General features: G+C 38.1%; 1 protein-coding gene across 6 annotated transcripts in view; it reads left to right on the top strand.

Moving 5' to 3' along the window:
• The window catches only part of PIK3CG (phosphatidylinositol-4,5-bisphosphate 3-kinase catalytic subunit gamma), a 35,701-nt gene extending 19,568 nt beyond the window's left edge, over window positions 1-16,133 (top strand). For 4 of the 6 annotated variants that reach the window (XM_042468433.1, XM_042468431.1, XM_042468427.1 and 1 more), the window contains 9 exons: window positions 893-958; window positions 1,081-1,306; window positions 2,845-2,948; window positions 4,868-5,014; window positions 6,965-7,055; window positions 7,263-7,393; window positions 7,933-8,044; window positions 9,932-10,089; window positions 11,594-16,133. In XM_042468433.1, coding sequence (XP_042324367.1) covers window positions 893-958; window positions 1,081-1,306; window positions 2,845-2,948; window positions 4,868-5,014; window positions 6,965-7,055; window positions 7,263-7,393; window positions 7,933-8,044; window positions 9,932-10,089; window positions 11,594-11,875 — 1,317 coding nt within the window. In that variant the 3' untranslated portion in view covers window positions 11,876-16,133. The remainder of the gene's footprint in view (window positions 1-892; window positions 959-1,080; window positions 1,307-2,844; window positions 2,949-4,867; window positions 5,015-6,964; window positions 7,056-7,262; window positions 7,394-7,932; window positions 8,045-9,931; window positions 10,090-11,593) is intronic. The other 2 variants (XM_042468430.1, XM_042468434.1) reach the window with 2 other exon arrangements.
• The last annotated feature ends 560 nt before the right edge of the window (window positions 16,134-16,693 follow it).

The raw sequence follows: 16,693 nt of genomic DNA, 5'->3' as shown, positions 1-16,693 counted from the left end.
TCTCCAGCTTTATTATATGCAACATAACATATTCAGTGATGTCATGAGTAAAACTGGAGTAATTTGTTGTTGTGTGTGCCTTCAAGTAATTTCCAACTTTTGGCAACCCTAAGGCAAACCTTATCATGGGGTCAGCAAAATTTGTTCAGAGGAGGTTTGCCATTGCTTTCCCCTGAGGCTTCCCCTGCCTTATGCCTCTATGACTTAAGTGTATTTAATGGGGCAGATCTTTACGAGACAAAGGGGATTACTGCACTACACTCTTATAGTGCTGCTATTCCACATTTACTTCTCTGGCTGCCTCCTGTTGCATTCTGGGGTTTGTAGTTCAGTGAGGCCTAAGAACTCTCTGGCTGAGAACTCTAAATGCCCCTCCCTCAACTGCAAATCCCAGAATGCAACAGGAGACAGCCAGAGCAGTTAAAGTGGAATAGCATCACTATAAGAGTGTAGTGTGGTAATCTAGAAAGACATTGAGAGTCAGGAAATTACATATAGTTCCTTTCTCCCCCTGCATAATCACAACATCTAAAACCACTTAGAGAAAGAGAGAGCGTAAACATTGTGTGTCAACAATTCATATCAGATTATGTACCATTTAGAGTTCAGTATTCTCCATCCCTTTCAAGCATATCTCCTTCTGCCACAGAGATAGAATGAGTTAGAATGAAAAAGTAACAGAAGAACTATAGAATATTAGTAGAGGAATTGGTTGAGTAAGTTTTGTGAAGGATTCTCTCTGAATTGTATCATATTAGGAAACATCTTCCCAAATGACAGAATGATACATCTCATTGGGTACTGTTTGCCTTTAAAGTTGTCTTTTGTACGGATTTATTTCAGATAATAAGAAAGCTCAAACTTGTTTCCACTTTTCTTATCTATTCTTCAGGCTGTGAAATTTGAACCTTATCATGACAGTGCATTAGCCCGGTTTCTTCTAAAACGAGGCTTAAGAGTAAGTTCTTGTTCAAATGAGATGAAATTTATGAATTTTGCCAAAATCAGATGGATTTGGGAGATCCATTTAATTTTGACATGTGTTTTCCTGTTTGATGACTTTTGTCTCTTCATTCATAGAACAAAAGAATTGGACACTTTTTGTTCTGGTTTTTGAGAAGTGAGATTGCACAGTCCATGCATTATCAGCAGAGATTTGCTGTGATCCTAGAAGCTTATTTGAGAGGTTGTGGGAAAGCCATGCTGCAAGACTTCTTGAAACAGGTTCAAGTAATTGAACTGTTACAAAAAGTGACCATGGAGATAAAGTCACTTTCTGCTGAAAAGTATGATGTCACTCCTCAAGGTATGTACAGTTCCTAAAACTACATTCTAATCTACAATATGTTTAGTTTTTACTATGACTTTAAGCCTACCAGTGGCACTTTCCTCCTTGACATTCTTCAGTAATTGCTCCCGGTCTTTATTTGTTTCTGCCAGTAGTATTGTGTCATCTGCATATCTTAGGTTGTTAATGCTCCTTCTTCAGACCTTTAGTCCTCTGCAAACAATATTTTTTGCATATGGGCTGAATAAGTTGATAGTATGCACAGGGTGACCAGATTCCCCCTTTTTCAGGACATACCCTACATTTAGGGTTGTCATGTCCCGATTCTGGCCGGGACATTCACGGGTTTGGGCCTCTTGTCTGGTCCCCATGCCGCCTCATCCTCCAGCCCACATCCTCCTTCTTTGGGCCTCCTCTTCCAGCTTGTTGCCTCTGTCTCAGTCAGCAGGAAGCGCAGCTGGACGTCCTGCCCCTTCCTGGCCTCCCAACCAATCAGGTTCCTCTTGCAACTGCAAGCCCTAGTGGCCTTGGCAGCCAGAGGTCCTGCACTTTCCTTTGGCCGGAAGCCTCCCTGATTGGTAGGTAGGCCAGGAAGGGGCAGTACCTCCTGCAACTACAAGCCTTAGCAGCCTTTGCAGCTGGAAGCCTTCCTGATTGGTTGGGAGGCCAGGAAGGGGCAGGACATCCAACCACTCCATCCAGGTTTTGTGGAAGACAGTTATGGCAACCCTACCTACATTTCAATCTTCTCTCTAGGAAGAATTCCAAAATGTCCTCCATTTTGAGCAGTAGAAGGAAAGGAAGACCATATGCCAGATGACTGTACTTGATTAGAGAGCCCACAGGCCTGAGCCTATAGGACCTCAGCAAAGCAATGGAGACAGGGGGCCTTGGAGATGTCTTAGCCACAGAGTCACCAGGAGTTGAGGTCGACTCAAAGGCAGTTAGCAACAATAACAAACTGCAGTGATAATATGTTTAAAACTTTGACTGATAATTGTTGATTATATTTTGCTATCATTATAATTTAATTTGATTATTATTTTAAACATAAGTATAATGATAGTAATTTTAATGAAAACGCCCTAATTTTGAAATACAGTTAAGATGCTTGTTAGTTTGTCAAGTCAGACAAGATGCTAATATTCTGAACAGTTACTGAATAGATTGTCAACTAGATTTTGGTACAAAAATAGATTTGATTGATTTAACCATGGATACAGATGTAGCCTGCCATGGATGTGTGTGTGTGTGTGTGTGTTTCCTTTTGTTCCCCTTCTAGTCAGATAATGTGCAGACCTTATTTACCAGAGGAAAAATTGTGCTGCATGCATATTATGAAAGCAAGAAGTCCTTTCTATTGTTTATTTATTTATTTGCTTCATTTATATGCCACCTTTCTTCCAAAGTGGGACCCAAGGCAGCTTCCAAAAATAGAAACTGAAAAATGCTTACAATACCAATTTTAAAAACAATTAAAAATCCATTTACTGCCGACTGACTCTTAGGCTGATAGTTTTTGAGTTTTGAATCTTTCTTTAATTGTCTGTTTTCAGTAATCACACAGCTCAAACAAAAGCTTGAGAAACTACAGGACAACAAGTTTCCTGAATGCTTTAGAGTTCCATATGACCCTGGATTGAAAGCAGGAGCACTTGTGGTAAATATTATTCCTTTTGTAACGGGTGGCTGAGTGCCAATAAGATTGAAGACAAAATAGAAACCACAGTATGATAACCAGGAGAATACAGAGTCATGGAAAAATATGTACTGTAATATCTGAACAACATAAAAAGGCAGAGGTGACAAACATGTTTTAAAAAGAGAATGCACAGTGTTTTTAAGGAGTGAAAAATCTTGGTTGAGGGAGTTGATGAATTGACTTGTATGAGCTGCTTCTATAACATGGAAGAGTGGGTGGCCAACTGAACAGGAAATATGGTGCTGCAGGTTTTTTTATTCCTCCAGTCCTGAAATTGCAAGTCATGGATTTGTGATAACATGTATATGACTTTAAGCATTTCTCTTTTATCAACTCCTCAATGGAACTTTTCATGTTCCATGAAACTTTCTTGAGTTTAAAAAAACAATTGGGGCTGTGATAGATAAACATTTTAAAAGGAAGCTCAGAATAATCTTGTATGTAGCTACAGCACTTTTTCTTTACATTCCCAAATGTCTCTTTAAACCAGTGGTCCCCAAATTGTGTTGAGGAGAAGAAACCTTTAGAAATGAAAAGATTTTCTCTCAGAAAAGCATCAATTCTTTAGCCTCTGCTTCTGATCCTTTTAATTTCTCAGATGAAGATGAGATTGACCACAGAGGAATATGTGCTAGGAAGTTCCAAATCATAACATATACAGAGAGACCTTTGATAAATTAATTGGACTGTAATTTCCCCAAATCCCCATAGCCAGCAAGTAGTCAATTGGATGTTTTTGTAGTCCAAAAAAGTAATGTTTCCAAACTAGGCTTACTGAATCCAAGTTACAGTGAGGTCACTAGCTCCCGATTACTTCAATAATCAGTAGGGAATATATTCATCTGTTTTGGGTGCAATATGATTTAGTTGCTGCAATGCAAGCTTCTAGTCATTTCTTCATCTCATCTCAAATCTTGTTTCTCTTAAAACTTGGTCTTCAGCATGTTTACTGAAGTAAATTCCACTGTGTTCATTATGGGGCTGTTCCCAGATGAGAGAATGGAAAAAACAAACCATAGCATTAAAAATGAAGACCTGTGAAGCTGAGTAGATGCTTGGAGCTACTAGGTGCCTGGAAGTGATTAAGGATCAAAGAAGAAGCGATACTAAGGTGTATTGTGGGCATGCAACCAGAAAAATGATCGTAAAACATAGTGTTCTGTTGCTGAAAGGAACAACATTGATTGCAATCATAGCATTAAATTTAAAGTTAGCCTTGCTGATAGGAGACCATTGAAATTAGAAAAAATTGATAAATCACAACTGAAGTACCCTTGATTTTAGTGGATCTACCTTACATAGGAATAATGTTGGATTTAGCTTAGGCATGGACATGCATGGTGGGTTAGGGGGGCATTTTGGCCTCTTTCTGACCCCACTAAAGTCACACTGGAAACCAGAAGTGATGCGCTCATTCATTTCTGTTCAGTTTTGGAAGTGATTTTCACTTTTTGGGCTAGGATGGGGTGAGGGCCCAGAATGGTAAATCACACCACTTTGTCATTTTGGTCATGTTTTAAATAAAGGATTTATTTAAAATAAAGGTGGTTGATGAGATCTCTGGTGAGTCCAAAAGCCAAATGGGATCTCCAAAGGCTACATATAGCTTTCAGGCTGCATGATTGCCACTTCTAATCTTCTTCCAGAAAAATGTGTCCCTTTGACAGAGAAAGGGAATATTTTTCCAACTGTAGGGCTTAATCTCTTAATACATTTCACTATGGGTTAGACTACAGCCACATTAATTTTAAGGGAAGTTTTTATTATTTCATGGTATCTATTCTGAGCGTGGACACAGAACTTTAACAACTTACATATTATAATTTTTAGACATCAGTTATGACTGTAAAGAAATATATGAATGCGTTGTCTTGCAGATAGAAAAATGTAAAATAATGGCATCCAAGAAAAAACCTCTTTGGCTAGAATTCAAATGTGCAGACCCTACATCACTATCCAATGAAACGATTGGCATCATCTTCAAGCATGGGGATGATCTGCGGCAGGACATGCTAATTTTACAGGTATTTTCTGCATGATAATTTCTTGAAAACTAAGTTTAAAACTTTGTTTCTTTAAACTAAAAAATATCTAAAAGCAACGTATAGGGAGCTAGTATAGTCTAGTGGTATGAGTGTTGAACTAGGATTCTAGGAGACCAGGGTTCAAATCTGCACTCAGCCATAGAATCTAATTGGGTATCCTTGGGCAAATTATACTCTCTCAGCCTCAAAGGAAGACACTTCCTCTCTAAAAAGAGTTGCTAAGAAAATCCTACAAAAGAGTGTTATATGTCATTGTTGACATGATATTACACAACAGTAACAAAGCAACAAAGTATGCAAGCAAGGACAGCTGGGTGACTTTTCTTTTTTCAGTCCTAAATGTAATCGGCTGGATGATGTTCTAACAAGTGGTATTGCTTTATGTGTTTGTTTTTTAAATAAGCATTTGTGTAACAAACAAACAAACCCTAAGTTAACCCTGGCTTTTCTTTTGTTTTTTGTCTACTCAACTAAAGTTTAAAATGTAACATTTTTTCCAGCTTTTGTTATTGGGGCAGTTAAAGTTTCTTTACTTTTAAATTAGTGGCAACTTTAAGTCTTGCACTCAGTGACAGTTGTATTTTTTTTTCTAATCACATCCCAGAATAATGGGCATGAGTCCTTTTATTTGTAGTCATTGCAAGATTGCCCGAGTTATGTTGTCTCCAAACATTCCATCTTCTCCTATGCTCTCTCAGGATAGGTATATCCTTTCAGTATGGATGTTTATATGAAAACTTTCTGCATCTTCCTATTCTTATTTACAACGTGCCCATGCAATACGCAGCTTTCACCTTACACTGAAGCTGCATGGCGGGAAAAACAATATTTTTAATGGGGCTTGAGCATACGCATTTTTCCCTTACGTGGGGGGGGGGGTCTGGAATGGATTCCCACATAAGGGAAGGGCCCACTGTATTTATTTATTGCACTTATATCCCACCTTTCTTCCAAAATGAGATCCAAGGCGGCTGTTTTTTGGGATGATGTTGCTCCCACATCACTCAGATTTATTTAATTCCCCACATCACTTCATTGGGCTCTCTTAGGGGTGGAACAGATGTGCAGGAAGGACTGGTCACAGTCCACTCCCACCTGGAGTGCTCCTGGACCACGGCAACCACATGCTGCAGTCCCAATGTCAGTCCCTGTCTGTGATCCCAAATGGGCAGCGTCCAGGAGGAGAAAAGATCCGCTCCTGCTTGGGCTGGGTTTGGGCTGCCTTAGGTGGCCTGGGAGCAACCCCAGTGCAGCTTCCGTGCAGGTTAGGGGTGTGCATCATCTAAACACCATGCCTCCTAGCCACACAGAAGCCGGTTTAAACATGTCACTGGCTTAGATTGGTGTGAATGCATTGAGTTTGTTGCCTTAATTTTACAGGACAAACTCCAGCCCTTCTCGTGAGGCATAGTATTGGAATCATTGTCTTATGCACAGAGAGGAATATGATATGGGGATATGTACTGTATTTGGAGAGCCATTTGGTGCATTGGTTTGAGTGTTGGACTAGGACCCTGGAGACCAGGGTTTGAATCCTGACTTCGCCATGTAAACCCACTGGGTGACTTTGGGCAAGTCACACTCTCTGTCTCAGAGATGGCCCCTCTGAAGAAACCTGCGAAGAAAACCCCATGATAGGGTCGCCTTTGGGTCACCATAAGTCAGAAACAACTTGAAGGCACAAAACAACAGCGACAACACTAATATGTGTATGGAAGCCAGATTTTTTATATATATTTTACCTTTAGCTTTGTATTCTGAATTCTGCTTAAACAGATTTATTAAGCTTTGTTGTATGTTTGTCTCTTCAGGATTATTCTACAAAATGGATATAATTTCTTCAGTTTCAAAAACAGATTTGTAACTTCTTTAAAAATGGCACAGTTATGATGAAGTATTTATTTATCCATGTGTGGTTTTTTTTACTAGATACTTCGGATAATGGAGTCCATCTGGGAAGAAGAATCCTTAGATTTATGTTTGTTGCCATACGGCTGCATTTCGACAGGGAATAAAATAGGTAGTGGATTTTAAAAGATCGGAGTTTTAAAACATTGTTTTACTATTAAAGATTGAAATGCACTGTTTCTGTGTCTGCATCTGTACTTACTCAAATTTTCTTGATGTTTGAAATGGCTGTCTGCTTCACCCCTTACCGATCTTTGAAGTAAAAACTAATCATCAGGTACGATGATGATAATGATAATGATAGTCTTTTTCTCTTTAGGAATGATTGAAATTGTAAAAGATGCTACAACAATTGCCAAAATCCAGCAAAGCACAGTTGGAAACACTGGAGCATTTAAAGATGAAATACTAAACCAGTGGCTCAAGGAGAAATGTGTAATTGAAGAAAAGGTGGATATTCTCTTTCTCTCCCACCACCATATAATGTTGTTTTCAGGGTGGGATGGAGTTGTATGTTACTATGAGATGTACAAAACTAGTGCTTCTTTTTTTTCTTTAATAGTCTCAGTATTACAAGTTAGTGTTCTTCCAGGTGTTCCACTCCAAAAGCATTAATATGTAGTAGGAAGCCTCTACCTATTTTCCTGTCAAATATGTCATACATCAGGAACCTTTCTAAAGTTGTGGGCTGTGTTCCCTTGGATGAAAGTAGCTGAGGTGATGCATGTTGGGGATGTTGAAATCAGCAATGAACAAGACAATAACTAAAAGTGATTTTACAATGATCACAATTTTTTTTAATCCAAGAATATCAATATCACTATAAACTGCCCTGATGGTTTTATGTAACTCGTTGAAAACATTTTGCAGAATTTTGCATTCATCATCACTCATCAGAAGAGAGGATTATATTCTTGCATAGGTAAAAATTGTTATTAAAGGGATCAGTTTTAACAATCTTCAATATTCTTATGTCTGTCTTCTATTAGTTTCAGTCAGCAGTGGAAAGATTTGTGTACTCTTGTGCTGGTTACTGTGTGGCGACCTTTGTCCTTGGAATAGGAGACAGGCATAATGACAACATTATGATTACAGAAGCAGGTAAGTGTTGATTTTACAGCTGATTTTACAAAGTGACAGTTGTTTCCATGAAGTTTTGACTTAGCCTGTGTTCAGCTGTTCCTTTAAAATGGATTGTTGGTTGTTCATTATATTCACTGAGTTCTTTTTAAAATGCTGCTTTTAACATTTTAAAGAAGGGAATCAGGTATGATTTTATCCAACAGAAAGTAACTGTCTGTAAATGAGAAGTAGAAAGTGGAAGATGGCTCAGGAGAAAACAGTTACTAAAAGATATCTGTATGAAGGCAGAAATACTCACAGCATGCTTTTCTGCACTGGTGTGAATTCAGCTGTGCAACAGATAGTCTTAACAATAATTCAGTCACCCATTTCAGCCTTTAATATTTCCCTGTTCTTTTCACACATCAGGAAAGCTGTGTGCTTTTGCTATTTTTTTTTTAAACCATTAGCTCTCTTTAAAAGATAATAATGAACAAACATTTCAAGCAGTTGCATAACTGCTCTGGGAATTGGGAGAATAAGGTCGGCTGAGGATCTTATAGGCAGTAGAGGTGTTTCTCCAGCTGTTCTTTTTTCCCCCCACTTGAAGCTGAATCACTCAAATCATACAAACCCATGTTTTTCTCACACAGAGAGAAGGAAAAAATACTTTTGTTTACAAATCCAGTCACCAATATTTTTAGAATGGTATGACTGGAATCCTGTTGGTGACATATGTGGGGGTAATCTCAAATTACAACTGTGTGCATTCCATTGGGTTGTTATGGGTTGAAATATCTAGCACCTCCACTGACAACAGCTCCTTTTTCACACCATCTACGTCTTTCCTTGCCCCCAGTGGCTATTTAGAGGGTGGATAGACAACATTCAGCTGTGTTTCTACAGCTAGACACATGAACAAGTATCCTGCTCTTGAGGTTTTCTGATGGTTCAGCAGGATAATGTCACCTTTGTTTTTCAGCTGTAGAAATACTGCCATTCAATGTATGGTCACTCTGTCCCTCTCTTTTGACTACCAAATGGCTGATAGGTGCCAGTGGGGAGGGAGCTAGATGGCTCATGCAGAGAGAGGCTAATGAAGCACAGTTGCCTGGCAGAGCTTTATGTTTCACCAGGTCAGATTAGGAACTTTGTCTGTATCTGTTTCCAAATTTTTGATTTATTTGAAATGGGAAGATAATGGAATATCATAGTCATTAGGTTATAGAAAAGCAGACTTGGGGCTGAAGCAGACTGGCGGCTTGGAGCAGCCTCTGGCTCTAGTCCCAGTCAGCCCCCAATCATTCATGGCCTACAGTCACCAGATGCCACAGTCCAGAAGCTGGCTACTGCCACAGCCCTAAACAGGTCACTGGCAAGGAGTGGCTTTTTCTCTTTATGCTGATCCAGGAGTATGTGTCGTCTGCACACCACACCCCTGAAGCAGCCAGAAGTTGCTCTTTTTTGCCTGTGTGTTTCAGGGCTTGGTCAAACTAGAAAACTAGTTCCACTAAAGGGAAGAGAAGGGGAGAGAAGCTCAAGTAGACTTGACAGTTTTTGAAAGCAGTCATAGGATCCATTTGCACCACATAATTATAGCACTGCTATTCCAGTTTAACTGCGCTGGTTCAATCCCATGGAATCTTGGGATTTGCACTTTAGGAAGGGGCATGTCAAATTCTCAGCCATACTGCTCTTAGTGCCTCACAAACTACAAACCTCAAGATTCCATGTGATGCAGCCTTGGCAGTTAAAATACAACAATAGCACTATAATTGTGTAGTGTGAATGGGTCCATAGTTGCAAATTTATTCTTAGGTGGAGCCTTAAAAAAAGAAAGGTATGTGCAGGATCACTTTTTTTTACCTGTAAATATGTATTTCTTAAAATCATCACCCCGCTTCATATTGGTTTGTTCTTCCCAAGGTAATCTCTTTCACATTGACTTCGGCCATATTCTTGGAAATTACAAAAGCTTCCTTGGAATTAATAAGGAACGAGTTCCTTTTGTGTTGACACCAGATTTTCTTTTTGTTATGGGAACCTCTGGAAAGAAAACAAGTCCACGCTTTCAAAATTTTCAGGTACAGAAGTGAACTCTTTAGACCAAGCTGAGGCACATTAGATAGATATGCTATCATAATATTTTTCCCTCTAAGATCCCTGCCTTTTTAATCTTAAGGAGGGGGAAGAGAAAGCAGAGGGATGATGTTAAGAAAAAAAACAAATGGTTGAAGGCTGTGTATTGTTCCTTCTGCAATAGACCATGTTCTGTTCTGTGTTTTAAATGGGCAATCTTACTACACCAAGTCTGCCTGCCCTTTATTACATGTACTTTGTGGAAACAGATTTTTATCACAAAACTGACAGAGGGTACATTATCTCCAGCATTGTTCTAATAATGCTTTATAGTTCTGCAAGGTGATATAAAAATATAAGCATATACAAGTAACATAGAATGTACTGTGCATGTATTAGGGTGTTAGAACCTAAAAAGCTGCATTACATTGAGATACGAGGCCAGTTGAGTTGTCAATAAAGTGTCAGCTAAGAAGGCCCCCCCCCAACTGGAAGTGCCAGAATTTAAACATTGGATCTTTTGATGACAAAGCATATGTTATAGCCCTTCCCATTTGGGATTGGCTTCTGCTCTTTCTGTTTGTATGTAAAAATAGCATGTGAAAAGTATTTCTTCAAATATAAGAAAAAATTAGGTAGTGTATTGAAAAAGGAAAGTAGCCTGCTCTGTTTCTGCTTTCTTTGTGAATATGAAATGCTAACTAATCTTGGCAGTATTTTTCCACCCCCTACTTCCTCAAGTGCATTAATTTTCCTTTAAACAATTAGTTTGTATGTACGTGTACAATTATTTTGTCAGCTGTGTTGATGATTTTCAAATTCAGTTTTCTTGGGAATCTGGAACTCCATGGAAACAGTAATTTCAGAATGAAAATATTAGAAAGTGTAGAAAAAGCTCCTTAAGAAAGGCTACTTGCATGTTTTTACTTCTCTCTTCCCACTCCCCTGCAATATGCAGCTATTGGATACTTGTGGGTGCATTTTGTGTCAGACATACACCTAGTGCAGAACAGTAGTGAGGTGCAACAAACTAAAGAGGCATCCTAAACGAACTGACTACTTCCTTGAACAAGTCTCTGAATTCACTATGTTTGAGGGTTCGTTGCCGAAAAAATCCAGAGAATAACAAGTTCCATAATGGAAGGAAATTAGTTCTATAATTTTCAAAGTAGCCATTGCAGAACATTTGCACAAAATAGCCATCTCTAAATCCCTTTGCAACAAAATTTAGTACAATATGACTGCTCACTTCCTCCTAGGATTACATTTTTCATGGCTTTCAAACACTTCTTCACAGTACTGTACTATCATACTTTATTGGACCCTTTAAAATAGAATAATGCAAGGGCAGACATGGTAAAGCAGTTTCATGTTCACTTCACAAGCTGGGATGAAGTGAGACTGGAAAAGATCACATAAAATCAGTCCCAACTTAAGTGAATTTCTAGTTCTTTTGCTTCATAATGTTTGCTTATTTTCATTAGTCTGCTTTTGTGTCTTTTCTATTAGGATATCTGCGTGAGGGCTTATCTTGCCTTACGGAAGCACACAAACCTCCTCATCATCCTGTTTTCTATGATGCTAATGACTGGAATGCCTCAGCTGACCAGCAAAGAAGACATTGAATATATTCGTGATGCACTAACTGTTGGTAAAAATGAAGAAGATGCTAAAAAGTATTTCCTAGATCAGATTGAAGTGTGTAGGGATAAAGGCTGGACTGTGCAGTTCAATTGGTTCCTACATCTTGTGCTAGGAATTAAACAAGGAGTAGAAAAACATTCTGCCTGATGAGGATGTGTACAAATAGCTGGGAGGTAATCCTCTGCTTCTTCTAATGGTTCTCACCAGGGATGGCCTAAAATGCTTCTAAGGACTTTCCCCCTGCTGACCCCCCCCCCCCCCAAAAAGATCTTATTTTGGGGCATGACAGTACTGTACAATAATGTTTTAACATAGATACTTTGCTGAGGTGGCTTTTTCTCTCTCAGTGCCACTGATATTTAATAAATTATTGGTAGAATTTGGATGACAGAACTGAAAAAGAAGCACCATGCTATTTCCCACTTGGTTCATGAAACAATATAGATACTTGAAAGAAGAAGGTTCTTCTGAAAGCTATGGGGCATTCAAAATATTTTAAAGCAATATTTTTGTATTTTACTTAAGCCATTTGATTATTTTAAGGTCTTCAGTAATACATTATTCCCTTTATTGTAGTTTTAACATGTTTTTTCTGTTCATAATACTGGCAAAGTAGTCTTTGTATTACGGTGAATTAAGGCTAAAAAGTTGGTAGAGAACATGATATGGTCTTTGTAAGTGACTAAATTGTATATAATGTGTCATGTGCAATTTGGAACTACTGTATATACTGGACTATAAGTCGACCTCATGTATAAGTTGAGGGCAAGTTTTGGGGCCAAAATTATGGATTTTGCCATGTACCGTTGATAAGTCAAGAGTAAAACTTGGCAGTTCCTTCAGTGTGTGTATGTATGTATGTGGCAAGAGAGACTCTTAAAGAAGCAGCGATCAATCACCCACTAGTCTGTCTGCTTCAACGTTTCAGCCTTCACTCCAGAGACACCAGTACGCGGGTTGGAGAGGGATACTTAAGGAAATGGCAATCAGCCACTGAGGACTCTTTCTGCTTGGCTCAAGAGAGAAAGGAACTGCTCTCCCAACCTCATGGGGAAATCTGAAAGAGCTGCTATCACATTACCATACTGACCCATAAATAAGTCAACCTGGGATTTTGGGGTCAATTTTTGGGCATACATTTTTCGACTTATAGACGAGTATACAAGGTAGCTAATCAATATCTCTGAAGCCAAAGTGATCCACTCATTGAGTAGTTCAGATAATCCCTTCATCCATTGAAGATGAAGGAGCATATTGTTAGAGCCAGTTTGCATCTTGGGGGGAAAATCATTCAGATTAATAAGAAGACATTAGTTGACCTATTTTTTTGTGACTTGTACTAAGGCATGGGCAATAATCACTGTATTTATAATATCACTTTGTGCCTGCTTCTGTTCCATACAGAGAAACAGTAATGGGAAGCTCTCTATCATCATTTACCCCCTCCAATGGAAGAGAAATGCTTTTAGTAAATATATTTCTCCACCTAATTTTTATGGTTAGCAGTGTATCTGATTTCAAAAGTTTCAACATTTTTTTTCTGAATTTATTTTTTTAAAGGGTGGTATTTTTTATTTTGCCACGGGAGGTTATATATTCATAATAAAATTACATAGTAAGCTCAGATTTTAAAAGTTTTATGGTGGTGGTACTATTCCTTTAAAAAGTGCTGTCTAAGAGGTCCTCATTTTTTAAGCAAATATTTGAAAGTCATAGCAGTTACATTTATTTCCTCAGTTGCATGGTCTAAAAAGCTATCTTGAACATGCACAAAACTTGCAGATACATTCGTGTAGCCTTTGGCTAAACAGCACACAGACACACACACACAACTATTTGAAAGTCCTCTCCACATTTGCTGTTTGGTTTGCTGTTTGGAAAGTAGTGTTTGGGGAATAAAAGCGCAGAGGTGTATCAAACATATGGATATGATCATATCATTTTCTGAAACATGGCTAAAATCAAGAAAATCTTTACATTTCCATGATGGTTGAGTTCTTTGGCTAATTTTATTTATCTTATCTGAAAAATAGTATAGTTTTTTTTAAATGGGATAATACATATATTTAATATTTCACCATGATGGGAACTAAAAAAAGAAAATATTCAGTATGCTGTATATATTAACTATACTATGTGTATGAATGATATTCATATTTGCTCAAAAAATGCTGGGAATTTATAATTTATTCTGTAACTATGAAATTACAAAACATTGCTGAAATACCAGTTCTGTCTATGACAACCCTAAATTCAGTTGCAAGTCCCAACTAGAGTCTACTCTAATTGGAATTAGCAGTTGCATTTAGGCCTTGAATTATAATGCTTACACTGTGTGCATATGTGTATTTTTATCTCTAAAGCAAACATAATTTGCTGAAATATTGGCTGGTTTCTTGCTGAAGGCATACACAGGCACAAGTAAAAGTTAAACCTGTGTACTGACCCTTTTTGATTGCTGTGGAGGGAGGAATTAACTGCCTTTCTCACACAACTTACCAGAAGCCTTGCAATTCTCACTTTCCTAATGTGAAGGATGCCCTTTCATGGCTGTTTAATGTCTGGTGGAGAATGGGAGTCTTCAAAGAAACACAAAGAAGAAGGAAATAGTGGGTTCAGTAAAATTATAAAATTGGATGTTAAAAATTGAAAGTACACAGCGTTGAAGACCAAATCGATCATTTTACACAAGTTTATTTTAATATTAGGAACATGCATTTTCAGATGAGCACAAAATGTAATGTCTACATTCTATGAAATGTTCTGTCTACCTGTACTAGTTAGAATGCACCCTTGATTTTAAAATGGGTTCCTTTCCCTCTGTTAATGGTACATGCATCTGGACGTGTAAACACGTAGGATTAAACCTGAAAGGGACTTTCACTGCTGTAGGGAAGAATGCCCTAGCTCAGACATCAGTAACTTGTGGTCCTCAAAATGATGCTGGACCACAATTCCTACCATCACTGCTAATTCAATGGTTGGGACTAATGGGAGTTCCACAATGTGGAGGTTTTGGAGGTGGAATTGGTACACGAGTCTCCTTAATATCATTTCTCTGCTTTACTGTCATATGGTGGAGAACTATTAATACATTGATATTGCCGTCACCTATGAAGAATGGTGAAAGAGGTGTGGTTCCTCACCCCAGTCTCTTAGACTGAGGGATCAGGGATCCTTACCACTTCTCAGCTAATTCAAGACTCCTTTGGTAATTGTTTATGCTATTGATTATAAGTGTTCATTGACGTACACATACATACACATTCCCTCCAGGGAGAATCACAGACATAGCATTGTCTGGGAACTTCAGCGTAGGTATATTCCATAACATTATATGTAAGGCATTATTCCATTATGTTGACTATAAGGCATCTTATATAGCCATCACATCATATTCATCTGGACAATAATAGGGACTTTATCTTTCTATGCAATTCTTTAACAGCTTTGGCAGTAAGTAATACATGTAAGAACATCAGCCTTCTAAACCAGTTATCATGTAACATTCTCCTTGTACCATCATAATTAGATTTTCCCTAATCATAGTTTTTGATAGTGCCATTATAGAGGCAATTTCAAAAGGTTTTTAAATATTTACTATCTTGTCTCTTACTGTATTCTTATCCATTTTATACTTAACCAATTATCCATGCCAATCTCTTCTGTTTCAGGAATTTTACAACTCTAACAGGCTTTTGTTAGATTTGTATAACACAGGCATTCAAGGGTTAAACTTTAAGCACTTCTTAAGCAAGTCTTGACTGCATTAATCACATGCAAGCATCCTGAACTTAGCCTGGTGAAAATCAGCATTTTTTATTTTTCAGGAAGGCTATGGTAATTGCCTTCTCTTCCCATGTTGGAGGCTTACCAAAATGGCAGCCAAAATATGTGGCTCCGGTTTAGCTTTTTAATTCTCCCCTGATGCCCACTCAGTGTATCAAATGAGAGGTTTACATCTTATCTAGCTATTCAACTATATATTGCAGATCGTAAAGTAACTGAGAAGAAACTAGTTACTTATGAGAAATTGGAAATCAGAGCACTACCTTTACATTGTAGCCATTAGTGGCAATCAACTATTGGGAAGTTAACTATAACCAAATACTTCTAAAATCTTTTGTCAACTCTGAAAAGGACACACAGTTTTGTTTTCTCTCAGTCCTTTCATATGAGTGGTTATTACATTATAAATTTGCCTCACAATTTTGCAGTTTTTTCACAGGTTCCAAAGACATCTGGAGGGCCAGAGTTTCCTAAATAATCTTAAATGCTTGCTCTAGCAGGATTTTGTATATGAAACATGTATATAACTTGCACTTTCAATTTTTTATTTTCCTCTGAATGATCTACTCTGAATGATATAAATTGTGCTGGGCTATAATTAAACAAATTTATCTGACTTCTGTCATGTTGCACGATGTATTTTCCTCATAATTTATTCTGCCTTAGCTACTCATGGATAGTGAACAGAATGACAACACTCACTCTTCTCAGTTTAAGTATTTTTCAGCACCTCCTCTGGGTTCTTAAGCAGACATTGCTCATCTATTCCAACCATCTGGCTAGAAATATACGCTACAGTGCAAAAAATGGCCTTTGACTAGCATTGATGTAAAACCAGCAAACAGTCCCAAGAAATAATTGAAATGGTTGAAATCAAATTTATATATGGCATATCTCAGAGCCAGCCAAAATTATTAGCAATTTTGCTGCAGAAATACAGAAACATAAATAGTGGTTCAAAACACACGGCGAAATGTGAAGTCAAAGGCTTTCACTGTTGGCATCCATAGTTTTTGTGGCTTTTTCAGGCTGTAAGGCCATGTTCTAGAAGAGTTTTTTCCTGACGTTTCGCCAGCAGCTGTGGCTGGCATCTTCAGAGAATGATGGCATGGAAGAGAGTGGGGTATATATACTGTTGGTTGAGAGGAAGTGATTTACATGTTAATCTGTGTGTTG

Source organism: Sceloporus undulatus, chromosome 5 (assembly GCF_019175285.1).
Source record: "Sceloporus undulatus isolate JIND9_A2432 ecotype Alabama chromosome 5, SceUnd_v1.1, whole genome shotgun sequence".
Taxonomy (NCBI): domain Eukaryota; kingdom Metazoa; phylum Chordata; class Lepidosauria; order Squamata; family Phrynosomatidae; genus Sceloporus; species Sceloporus undulatus.
The sequence above is the reverse complement of the archived record's forward strand: the minus strand, read 5'-3'. Positions and strand labels throughout refer to the sequence as shown.